The sequence below is a fragment of the Rhincodon typus genome, unplaced genomic scaffold (genome assembly GCF_021869965.1).
Source record: "Rhincodon typus isolate 14 unplaced genomic scaffold, sRhiTyp1.1 hic_rhity00004479, whole genome shotgun sequence".
NCBI lineage: Eukaryota > Metazoa > Chordata > Chondrichthyes > Orectolobiformes > Rhincodontidae > Rhincodon > Rhincodon typus.
Genome location: NW_025970117.1, coordinates 1 through 12,920, shown reverse-complemented (window position 1 = coordinate 12,920; position 12,920 = coordinate 1). Strand labels below are relative to the sequence as shown.

At 39.6% G+C, this 12,920-nt stretch overlaps 1 protein-coding gene across 1 annotated transcript; it reads right to left on the bottom strand.

Annotated features, from left to right (window-relative positions):
* Positions 1-897: 897 nt before the first annotated feature.
* Positions 898-10,729, bottom strand: LOC125481949 (protein Mpv17-like). The gene is made up of 3 exons (XM_048593906.1): positions 10,150-10,729; positions 8,221-8,316; positions 898-1,075 (listed from the first exon to the last, which is right to left on the bottom strand). Exons 1-3 carry the CDS (start codon positions 10,162-10,164, stop codon positions 920-922), a joined length of 267 nt encoding a protein of 88 aa, XP_048449863.1. The 5' UTR covers positions 10,165-10,729; the 3' UTR covers positions 898-919.
* Positions 10,730-12,920: the final 2,191 nt, after the last annotated feature.

The window sequence follows — 12,920 nt, the reverse complement described above, 5'->3', positions numbered from 1 at the left end:
GGGCGCGAGAGAGAGCCAGAGCACGAGGGCGCGAGAGAGAGCCAGAGGGGGTTCAGTGGTGGGGCGGCACGGTGGCTCAATGGTTAGCACTACTGCCTCACAGCGCCAGAGATCCCAGGTTCGATACCACCCTTGGGCCACAGTCTGTGTGGAGTTTGCACATTCTCCCCGTGTCTGCGTGGGTTTCCTCCGGATGCTCTGGTTTCCTCCCACAGTCCAAAGATGTGCAGACTAGGTAGATTGGCCATGCCAAATTGTCCCGTAGTGTTCAGAGATGTGTAGATTAGGTGGGGTGTAGGATGACGGGTCTGGGTGGGATGCTCTGAGGGTTGGTGTGGATTTGTTGGGCCAAAGGGCCTGTTTCCACTCTGTAGGGCTTCTGTGAGAAAGACAGCGAGAGTGAAGGAGACAGCGAGCGCGAGAGAGTGAGAAAAAGAGCAAGACAGGGGGAGAGTGGGAAGGAGGGAGAGTGAGGGAAGGACTGAGAGAACTTGCACAAGTGACAGCAAGAGTGCACCTGAGAGTGGGAGTGTGTGCAAGAGAGCAGAACAGTGAGAATGAGAGCGAGGGGGGACAGTGGCAGGGAGAGCCAGCAAGAGAGAACGAAAGAAAGAGAGAGGCAGTACATCTGGAAATCAATTATGTTGCTGAAGGGTAGATGGGGCCAAGGATAAATCCTATTTCAAAACAAAGTTACTGCAGGAGGTTTATGCTTGCTTTACAAGTATTTTCTGTGGTTCAGCTGTTGTCCATGGTTACAATATTTTTGTTATGGGAAATATTGAATTGGAGTCGTATTATTATGGTCTGATACAAAGATAAATATCCTCCATGTTTACCACTTTAAATTCAGAAGCACTCATACTCAATAGTCTAACCTCAGTCTCTTTACCCCAACACTTCCATTTGCATGGAATTTCTAGAGTGAAGGATGAGTGAGATAGTGACCAAGGCTGACATCATTATGAACTACATTTCGGAGTTGGCAATAATTCCCACCTAAATTCTCAACAGAAGAATACAAATGGATACTATTACTTACATAATAGTTTGTTATCAATGTATCTTTATAATCCTAAGAGAACAAATAAATATTATTTGATACCACAGTTTAAATCTTTTATTACTATTGATCAAATCATTAAGCTGTGCACACCAAGGTAAAGTAATACAAGCTGAACATATTTATAAAAGTCCTCAAATAATACACTTCACATGTGAGAGGAAAGCAAAAATATATTTAAAGGTCAATTCTACTTTTAGGTTCTTCTCTGAATAAGCAGAGCGTGTTGCTGTCAGAAATATATCCTTACGTTTTGAAAATCTATCGGGAATGAGTACTAACCATTGGCCTCAGCACTGTTGTGTCAACCATACCCCAGCAGGAGCAGTCACCTTGAATTGGAAGGTCATGACTACATGTTTCACACCAGAGACATGAGTATATAACTTATGCTGACACTTTACTGCGGGAATATTATACTGTTGAAGTTGTCATGTTTCAAAAACTTTAACCAAGTCATTTTTGCCCTCTCAGATGGGTGCAAAAGATTCCACAATACTATTCAGAGTGCAGTTCTCCCCAAATCTTGGACAACATTTATCCCTCAGCCAACTTCACCAGCAGATTACGTGGTCATTCGTCATTGGCAGACCTTGTCATATGCCAATAGTCACTGTGTTTCCTGCATGAATTGTATTTAGTCTTGGTTGCCTATTTGACAGTGAAATGATTTAGGCCATCGCAAGAACATGAAATGCTGTGCAATGCAAATTTTTTTGTCGTACTTGACCATTGAGATGGAGAATACATTTAAGGTTGAACAGTGTGCGTTATGTATTTATCCACAATATGTTGAAAAAATATATTGTCACAACATTCTCATTAATTCTATTATATTCCTCTCAACTCAGACATTTACAGCATATAAAGAGGTCATTTGGCTCATCACATTCATGCTGGTCGACGAAGATCTGACTACACCAATCCCAGTTTCCACATGAAGACTGCTCAAATATTATGCATTTCTGACACAGCCACAATTTGTAGGCTTCAATTACAGATTTCTACCTCCTCAACACTTCTATTAGATTTCCACCTCTTTCCTTACATCTTTGTCCCAGTCTATTCCTCCCTCCCATTTTTAACATTGGAACAACATTTGCACTCGGCTGGCACCTCACCGGTGGCCAGCGAGGATTGGAAAACTGTTGCCAAGGCCTCTGATATCACCTCCCTTGCCTCTCTCAATAGCCTGCAATACTTCTCAACTAGCCCTACAAATGATCTACTTTAAAGGCTGCCAACCCTGCCCATATGTCCTTCCTCTTCATGTTAATTTCTGCTAACATTTTACAGTTCTCCACCCTGATGCCTGCACATGGGTCATCTTTTTCTGCTGTGAACACTGATGCAAAGTATTCATTGACAATTGTGCCCATTTTATCAGGCCCCAGAAACAGATAACCTCTATAGTACCTCCTCCTCTTTCCCTAATTATTCTTGGTTTTTTTTTTACATACTTAAAAACCCCTTTGGGTTTTCCTTTATGCCCACCAATGCTTTCTCATGCACTCCTTGTTTTCATATTTTCCTTTTAAATGTTTTCTCCTGGCTTTTTTATACTCATCTAGGAACTCTGCATATTAAGTCCTCAATATCTGTCGTAAGCTTTTAGTTTCTTAATTTTAACCATTATGTCCCTTGACATCTGGTCCTAGTTTCACTCTTTGTCTTTATGGGAAGATATTTGCCCTGTACTCTGACTATTTCCTGCTTGAATGTCTCCATTGGTCTGACATAGTCATATTTGCACAAGTAGTTACACCTAGTCCACTATGTTAAACTGTATTATTATTTTATATTATTATTATTTTAGTAAAATTAACCTTTCCACAGTTTGGAATTTTATTTCCCAGCTCATCCTTATTTTGTTTCTGTAACTGTCCTCAGTTATGGTCACTATCTCCAAAATGCGTTCCTATGATACACTTTCTATCTGCATAGACTAATTTCCAAATTTTCAGTCCAGAACTTCCACTCCATGTTGGCATTCTCCATATTATTTAGAATGTTTCCCTAGATGCAATTCAAGGGTTTTGCTTTCTCCTTACCTTGCACACTAAAATTAACTCAGTTAATATTTGGGTAGTCAAAAATCACCTACTTACAATTGTTCAGACTTATCATTCTTACCTGAGTGAAATTTAATAACATGTTTCATCCCCTCTTTCCTTGTAAGTTTGACGCCTTATAGTACACATCAAACAATGCCTTCCCCCCCACTTTTGTGTTTTTTTTACTTCTAGCCATATGGCTTCACTTGATGATTCTTCCAAGATTCCATATATCCACACTAGTATAATTGATTCCTTGATCAAAGTTGAGATCTTCAGCTCCCCAATCTCGACTGAGTACCCTGTAACCAGGAATGTTGAGTTGCCTAGCTTGCAGCCAAGTGATTGCCATGTCCTCATTTATTTGGGAACTATGTAATAGAAATATGTTATAAATTACACTGACCCACTTGTTACAGCATCAAAATATGGTTTTTCACTTTGTAGTTTATATTTGAACCTACTTATCAAAGACGTATCACTTTTTCTGATATATTTCTCTGTTTCAAATTCTGCATCAATATTCAAACCCTGCCTAATATTCTTGTGTATGCTGTGTTTTCGAGGTCCTTGTATAAAAACTGACATGTATAAGCATTTACTGAAAAAAAAACAGAATTTTAAATTTCTAAATTTTTTTTTCTCACTTCCTCTACTGCCCTTTCTTACCTATTTGCTTCACGTATTCCCTAATTTTTCCTTTCTCTCACTCCATCTTTCAGATTGGTCACTGAACATTTTCCAGATGGATATAATGGATTTATAATATTTTTCCATGATGAACAGGAAGATCCCTGGTAGAAGCAGTGACCTACTGAATACCATCTATGTATTTTGTCTTAAAGATGGTAGGTACAAAACAGCAACACAAAAATCACATAAATACAGATTTGTGTTAAAACCTGAGGATTACTCTAATTATAAAAATACAGAACTTCAATGGTGACATTCATATTTTGAATATTAAATCTGCAATTTTTTAGACAGGCACAAAGGTAATATGCTAAACATGCATATGTCAATGTTGAAATTCTACCAGGTCATTGACTAAATTTAACACCGTCAGTAGTTTCTTCTGTCGTTTACAGGTAACATGTCCAGTATTAACAATATTTCTACAAGGAAGGTACAGACAGTTGTCAAAAAGAAAGTTTACTTTATAGTTAATCACAACAATAAGTAAAACTACCTGCTACAACTTGAAGAATAACTGTAAATCAAGATGCTAAAAATGGCATAAGAAGCTCAAAATGAATAGGCTTTCAAGGAGGCCACAGTTACTTAGTCATAGAGTCATAAGAGTCCTACAACACGGAGACAGGCCCTTCGGCCCAAACTAGTCCATGCCGACCAAAATGTCCATCCACACTAACCCCACGTCCGTGCACTTGCCCATATCCTTCTAAACCTTTCCTATCTATGTATTTGTCCAAATACCTTTTAAATGTTGTTAATGTACCCGGATTAATCATTTTTGCTGGCAGCTTATTCTATATGCGTAGAACCCTGTGTAAAAAAACTGCCTCTCAGGCTCCCATGTATTCCTTCCCTTCTTACCTTAAACTGATGAACTTTAGGACGGCACTGTGGCTCAGTGGTTAGCACTGCTGCCTTACAGCGCCAGGGACCCAGGTTCCATTCCAGCCTCGAGCAACTGTCTGCGTGAGTTTCTCCTCCGGGTGCTCCGGTTTCCTCCCACAGCACAACGATGTGTAGGGTAGGTGGATTGGCCATGCTAAATTGCCCATAGTGCCTGGGGATGTTTAGGTTAGGTGGGTTAGACATGGGAAATGCAGGGATAGGGGAATTGGTCTGGGTGGGACGTTCTTCGGAGGGGCGGTGTGGACTTGTTGAGCTGATGGCCTGTTTCCACACTGTGGGGTTCTATGATGCCCTCTAGTCCTCAATTCCCCAACTTTGGGGAAAAAGACAGTGCATTCTCCTATCGATGCCTCTCATGATCTTATACACATTTAATAAACATACTCGCACAGTCCTAGCTTGACCAGCCTCTCCCTATAACTCAGTCCCTTGAAACATGGCAACATCCTTGTAAATTTCTTCTGCACTCTTTCCAGGTTAACAACTTCCTTCCTATAACAAGGTGACCAAGACTGAACAAAATACTCCAAGTGCGGCCTCACCAACGTCCCGTGCAACTGCAACATAACTTGCCAACTTCTATTCTCAGTGCCCTAACTGTGAAGGCGGCTAAAGTGCCAAAAGCCTTCTTTCACTGCCCAGTCTACCTGCGACTCCACTTTTAGAGAACTGTGCACCTGATCTCCAGGGCCCCTCTGTTCCACTACAGTCCTTAAGGCCCTACCATTCACCATGAAAATGCTACCTTGATTTGGCTTTCCAAATGCAACACCTCACACTTATCTATATTTGCCATTTCTTGGCCCACTTCCCCAGCTGATCAAGATCGTGCTCCAATTTCTGATAACCTTCCTCAGTGTCCACAATACCACCTATTTCAGTGTCATCCGCAAGCTTACTAATCATGCCTTGTACATTCTCATCAAATCATTGATATAGATAACAAACAGCAATGGGCCCAGCACTGACCCGAGACACACCACTAGTCACAGGCCTCCAGTCCGACAAGCATCCTTCCACTATTACATTCTGCTTCCTGCCATCAAGCCAATTGTGTATCCAATTTGCTAGTCTCCCTCAATTCAATACGATCTAACCTTCCAGAGCAGCCTACCATGTGGAACCTTATCAAAGGCCTTACTAAAATCCATATAGACTACATCTACTGCCCTACCCTCATCAACCTTCCGGATCACTTCAAAGAACTCTTAAAATTTGTGAGGCATGATCTCCCATGCACGAAGCCATGCTAAACACTCCTAATCAAATACCGTCTTTCCAAATGCTTGTATATCTTATCCTTCAGAATCTTCTCAAGTAACTTACCTACCACAGATGTTAAGCTTACTGGTTTATAATTGCCAGGTTTTTCTTTGCAGCCCTTCTTGAATAAGGGCACAACATTTGCTACCCTCCAGTCTTCTGGGACCTCACCCATGGATAACGATGATGCAAGTATATCAACCAGGGCCCCAGCAATTTCTTCTCTAGCCTCTTGCAGGGTTCTTGGATATATCTGGTGAGGACCAGGAGATTTATCCACCTTTGTACATTCTAATATTTCCAACACCTCCTGTACTGTGATATGGATTGTCTCCAAGATATTGCCACTAACTTCCCCAAGTTCCCAAGTCTTCATTTCTTTCTCCATGGTAAACACAGAGGAGAAATATTCATTGAGGACCTCACTCTTTTAAGGCCTCCCACTTGCTAGAGGTCCCTTTGCCTGCAAACAAACTACTCCAAATCAAGCCCTGCAAGTTCCTGTCTAATTCCATGAAAATTCACCTTTCCCCAATTTAGAACTTGAACCTGTAGACCAGTTTTGTCCTTCTCCAGAACTATTTTAAAATGAATAGAACTATGGTCACTGGTCCCAAAGTGTTCCCCCATTGTCACTTCAGTCACTTGTCCTGCCCTATTTCACAAGAGTAGGTTGGGTTTTGCCCCTTCCTTAGCAGGGTCCTCTATATACTGCTTGAGGAAACTTTCCTGAACACATTTAACAAATTCCTCCCCATTTAAGTCCTTAACACAATGGAACAACTGTTATCCAAAACTACTTATTAGAAATCACATAATTACTTGGTTCTATTTACTGGAAACCAAACATCTGGGGTTTGTGACTTTGTTTTGGATATTGATTCGAATTGAGTTTGGTCACAGCCAGCGGAGAGAAAGATGTTACCCAACACATTCTCTGCCTTTCTGAGAAAACCTGGTTGTGAGGCCAGTGAGAGAACTGAATTCTTGATCCAGCTGTTTTCTTGATAAGTGTCTGAAAGAGTTCTTCTTAACAATTCCTGAATGAACAGCATCTGCAAAGCTTCCAGAGATACCTGTCTGCCTTTGTCAACACGGGTTTCAGGATGCTAGCCAAAGGCATTTTGAATATTTCACAGTATCCTTTTATTCCTTTGAGAACTAACAATTATTGGCCAGAGTAATTTTATTCCAAAGTCAATTTCTGTGGAGAAAATTATTTATTTTCCTCTTCCTGATGTATGCTGGATTACTTAGAGGGGTAAATATTTATACTTCCACATGTCAGACTGTGTGTTAATCAGCCTTACATCTTTGCTAAATCAATCTTGTTTTATAATAAACAATAAATATTGTTGCTTATTAAAGAAATCTAATGGATGGATTTTTAAAATTCTTTACTTACTGTAGAGAAGGCATATAACTGGCCAAAGTGGTAACTGGGTAAACCATTGAAATATATGCTGTGGTCAGTGGAGATCTGGGATTAGACAGAGAGAGCGAGAGAGAGCGAGCGAGAGCGAGAGCGAGAGAGAGCGAGCGACAGACAATGCATTCTCCAACCTCAGTTGTAACAGAACAAAGACAGTACTTTCAGGGTCATTTTCTGATATTGTGTTTAGCATGGAGCCTCACATTGCCTCCACTCCCCAGCTCCCAAGAATATAATTTTAAATTTGAGCATATTAAATAGCACATAATTTACTTAACTGAATTAATGATCAAAAGTTGTATTGGGCATGACAACGCATTGACAATATCTGCTCTCGGAAGCCAAACCTCCATGCAAGATCCATACACTAAAACAATTAACTCACTGACACATAATGGGTGAAAAAAGAAGACCATTTTTGAAGAAAATGCTTTTATAAAAGTGTCTGGTGCAAAGTTTACTAAAATAAATAATAATAAACTTGATTGTCGATATTCAAATCTACATAGAACTAATTATATAACACAGGAGACTATTTTAAAGAGCTATGTACTAAGATCCATTCCCCTGCCCTTAAACATGGCCCTTTCTTAACTATCTATCTAATTACACTGTTGTTATAAAGTACTTTCACATCTTTCATGTGAAACATGCAATAGCTATGATTGACTATCCTTAGCTTTACTTCCACAAACTTTTGGGAAACTGGTCAGATTTGTTAGATATTTAGATCTTCATGCAGCACTCCAACTGAAAAGTAAAACTGCACTTAAATAAAATATATGACTAATGCAGATGCAACTTACCTTCTTTAACTTTAACCATACTTCCTCTCGTGAATGCCCACCCAAGAATCCAGTTAGTGCAAGGAAACAGGCCAAAAAAGAAGGAGCGAGTGCAAACTGGAAAAAGAAAGGGAAAATATCAGATACTTCATACCCTTTTTCTTCAATTTCCAAAAGTGACTTATCCAGAATGCTACAAAAACAAAGTTGCTGGAAAAGCTCACCAGGTCTGGCAGCATCTGTGAGGAAGAAAACAGAGTTAACGTTTCGGATCCGGTGACCCTTCCTCAGAACTGAATGCTGACCTTCTTAAACAGAAATACATTCATAATTAAACTGAAAACCATAGGCAAACTGGATATGTTCTGTGAAAGTGGCTTCCACTGTTAATACACATTCATTGTGGAAAATATTGTTTATTACATGCAAAAACAAGTACATTTGATTCATTACAATGCTTTTATTCCTAAACTACAGCAATCTTTGTGTCACACTTTAAAATCAGCAGAAACTGGTCGTGTGACATCAAAAACCTGTTTTCAATGGAAGATTTCATTAATTATGCAAAATAAGTATAGTTTATAATAGTGTGGCACTTGGTCAATTCAAAATTGTATGAACGAGTCATTCTGAAACAATTTGAAAACTCCCAAGAAACACTGCAAAGTTAAAGCAACACTGAATGCAGTCCTGTAATTTCTAACTTTAATGCAATAAAGAGAAGTATCTTTGTGAGATTTTACTTCTCTGTTGTCACAGCCATAATTCTGACAGATTTGCCTTCAATACTCAGTTTAAACACACATCCAGTGTAACAATGGACTATCACTGTGTTAGTTGTATGCCAGCTTTGAGCACATTAGCATTCCTGTCATGAGGAGATAAATGAAGAGAAATTTAAAATAGTTCCACTGGATAATTTAGGTAAACCTTTGACTCAGAAAAGCCCAGGCAGCAGAAAAGGCTCATCAACAAACCTTTCTAAAGTATTCCTTTAAAAAGACAATGGACATTTTTGATTTGACAACCCAAGAGTAAAATAAACTTTTACTGTGGTTCGGAGATAGCAAGAGCTGCAGGTGCTGGAGTCAGAGTCAATACAGTGTGGAGCTGGAGGGACACAGCAGGTCAGGGAGCATCAGAGGAGTAGGAGAGTCGACATTTCAGGCCTAGACCCTTCATCTTCATTAAGATATCTTTGATATCTTATTTGATATCCTACTTGGTTCGCTCAGTTGGCTGGACGGTCGTTTTGCAATGCAAAATGATACCAACAACCGTAAGTTCAATTCTTACACCAGCTGAGGTTACCATAAAAGACTCTCCTTCTCAATGTCTCCCCTTGCCCGAGACGTGGTGACCATCAGGTTAAACTTCCAGTAGTCACCTCTCACGAACGAGGGGGAAGCCTTATGGTCCTCTGGGACTACGGTAAAATATCTTTATTCCGTTACCAATTAAGATCGGTACTTGCTGCATTTTTTGTTGCAGAAAAAAAAGCTTATTTCCTCAAAACAGATAAAACATATAACAGCACATTTTTTGAGGCAAGGCTCTTACTGTCACTCAGCGGTAATGCAAATTGAACTTGGGCATGGAGGACAACACAACTAACTTGTAGAATTTTTTCATCTCTGTCAAAATGCTCAAGTTCAGTCTACTGTATCCTCTTGCAAACTTATAAAAGGTCTTTACTCCAAATTTGATATTACATTCATCCTCCCTCCATTCTACCTCCACCCAACAATCCAATCATTTGCCTGCTTTGGGTGCAGTCTCTGGATGCCTGTGCAAACTCTTCTCAACTATTACGCTCTCCACTGCACCCTTAAACACTTGGCTAACTTCCTCATTTAGGTCTATTGTTTACTTTACTATGGTGAAACAGTCTGGAATAGTTTTTGAATTTACAGATGATAATAGAAAAGTAAATCTGTTGTTCTGTTTTACCTGATCAAGTAACATTTTCTTAAATGCCACAGTTTTGCTCTTTCCGACAACAAGGCGATCTAGCAATTTATACCATGCTCCAAGAACAGGACCCTATGGTAAAGGGGTTAAAATAAACACACAATGACATCACTTAAGTGACTGGGAATTGTAATTTCATAAGTGTTTACAGTGAATCAATACTGTCAAAACTACCCTTGCACGGAGGGTATAACTGCGTCAAGTCTGCTGAATTTTCAGCTGATCTCTCCCCAACACATCTTGAGTATTGGAATGGAGAGCAGTCATAGTGTCAAATAATTACTAATATGAAATTATCTGCATTATGTTAGATTACTTTTTTACTTTATTACTACATGATAAGTTAGCAGTTGTGTCTAAAGAGTTGCTGCCATCATCTCCAATTCTCTTCCCTTGTAGTTATTATATATAGTGGCTCATACCACATTAAAAGGACCCACAGAAATCAACAGTCCTCTAGTTACTTAGTCATAGTCATACAGTCCGACAGCAACACGACAGGCCCTTCGGCCCAAACTGGTCCATGCCGACCAAAACATCCATCCACGCTAACCTCGTTTCTGTGCACTTGCCCATATCCTTCTAAATCTTTCCTATCCGTGTATTCGTCTAAATGCCTTTTAAATGTTGTTAATGTACCTGCCTCAGCCACTTCTGCTGGCAACTCATTCCAGATGCGTAACAACCCTCTTTGTAAAGAAGTTGTCCCTCAGGTTCCCATGTATTCCTTTGCCTCTTACCTTAAACTGATGCCCTCTAGTTCTTGATTCCCTAACCTTGGGAAAAAGACAGTGCATTCACCCCATCCATGCCTCTCATGATTTTATACACTTCTATAAGATTCCCCCCTCAGTCTCCTATACTCTAAAGAAAAAAGAATCCTAGCCTTTCCTACCTCCAAATAGTCTTTCATTCAGCACAGAGACTAAAAACCCCAGGGGTGGAAATTATCAGGTTCGAGAGATTTGTCAGTCTTTAGTGCCGTTATTTTTTCTAATAGTATTTCCTTGCCTAGGCTAACTTTTGTGAGTTCTAGTACTTGATTTATTATTAAAATGTCAGGAATATTATCGCTGGAATACATTATTACCCTCTTTACTTACAACAATGACTGGCAAATATTATTCAATGAGTCTGGCAACTTTTTTTTTAAAATCTTGCAGGATTAGTTGCATCAGGTTTTTAAAGGGCCCACATAATCCCTAAATCGTCTTTGTGTTAATCTTGATTTTCCATTAGTGCAGGCCTTTTAGGGCTGTTGCCAGGAATGCTCTTTGGAGGACTAGTTCAGAATCAATGGGCTGAACAGCCTCTTTCTGCATTTTAGGGGTTTATGCCATCAATCTCTACGGCTAATTTTTGTTACAGTTTTCTGACTCCAGGTCAATATCTTTTTGGAATATTTGCATCAAGTTAACTTTGTGGCTTGATTTTTGTGTCAAAATGCCTTATCTTCAAGGACATGATGACCCTGATGGCTGGCCAGCATTTGGTGTCTCTAAGGCAGTTTTGGAGCTCCTGGAGGTCTCTCTCTTGTACAATACTGTTGTCAACACGTGCCAACATTTAGGTGCACCCATTTTTGTTTCAGTTTATCAGCTTGTTGGAATTTTGTGAATGTGCTGGTAAGTCAGACTCACCACATGCATAGAAACAAATAGCTATTGGAGTTTACCAATGCCACAGGCTTTGAAATTATTAAAAGTGATAAGTTTATCTGGTGTGGTATTCCTCTGATGATCCTGCTGAAAATGTTGTTCTTTAACCTCATCTGCTTGTGTAATTGTTTATGCATGGAACTGTTAAGTGTTATATACTAATGTCTAGCAAGCAATTCAAATTGTGAGCCAGTTTTTGATTCTTTGGGAAGTGAGTTAAGCTTAGATGTCAATTCAGATCGAATGGCAAAGCCCACAGTTGATTTGCCAGTCCTGTAGGATGTGTAGCTTCTGCCTCCTTCCTTAAGATGAGACTCCTCATTGTACCTGCTCGGCATGCTGGCTCTTCCACAGCATCAATCTGCATGAGTGGTTCATCAGCAGGTCAGGAAGGCAGCCCACTAACCTGCTCATCTCAGCTAAAGATGGGTTACAAATGTCATCAGCAAAACTGGCCCCAACAATGAATTTAAACATGGTTAATGCTATTTATTAATTGTGTTTCAATCTTTCTTACAAGATGGTCAGTTATTAACATATTTATTGCTCAAATTATTTTAATTTTTCTAAAAATCATTTAAATCTCTCTTATTTTCCAGCAAAAGGAATGGATAATGGCTGGCATCAACTCTCGGCAAATGTAACAGATCTGCAATAGTTAGTTTGAAAGCAAGCGAACGTGTCATAGGGTGTCACCTCTGTCAAGTCTCTTTATAGGATGAAAACACTTTACCACTGCTTGAAACTTCCTTGATACAAGACTTCTGTCCAAACTGGTGACTCCTTACTTGGAGATTATGCCTTCAGGTCGTAGAGTTTCCCAAGGGGGAAACAGCCTATCAGTATCTTACCTGTCAAGTCCCATAGAATGTTTTACACGCTTCTAAACTCCAAGTACAAAAAAAGGGAGGTGTAAATTGGATACCAGAAACAGCACCGAAAAATTGTTTAGTCTGAGGTCAATGCTGAAAAATTGCATTTTAGTCATATATCGCCTAGAGGAGTTGGACAATGAAATCTTGTAAGGAAAAGCTGTAAAAATCCTTGAATGTTCGTTAAGGTTGCCAGAAATCAATCAGAAAAACAGCAGTG

What these genes read in the sequence shown, in the direction of transcription:
- LOC125481949 (XM_048593906.1), bottom strand. An exon ending in TATGGTTAAAGTTAAAGAAG is followed by an intron (nt 1,076 to 8,220) that starts GTAAGTTGCATC and finishes TTGTTCTCTTAG; the next exon opens with GATTATAAAGATACATTGAT.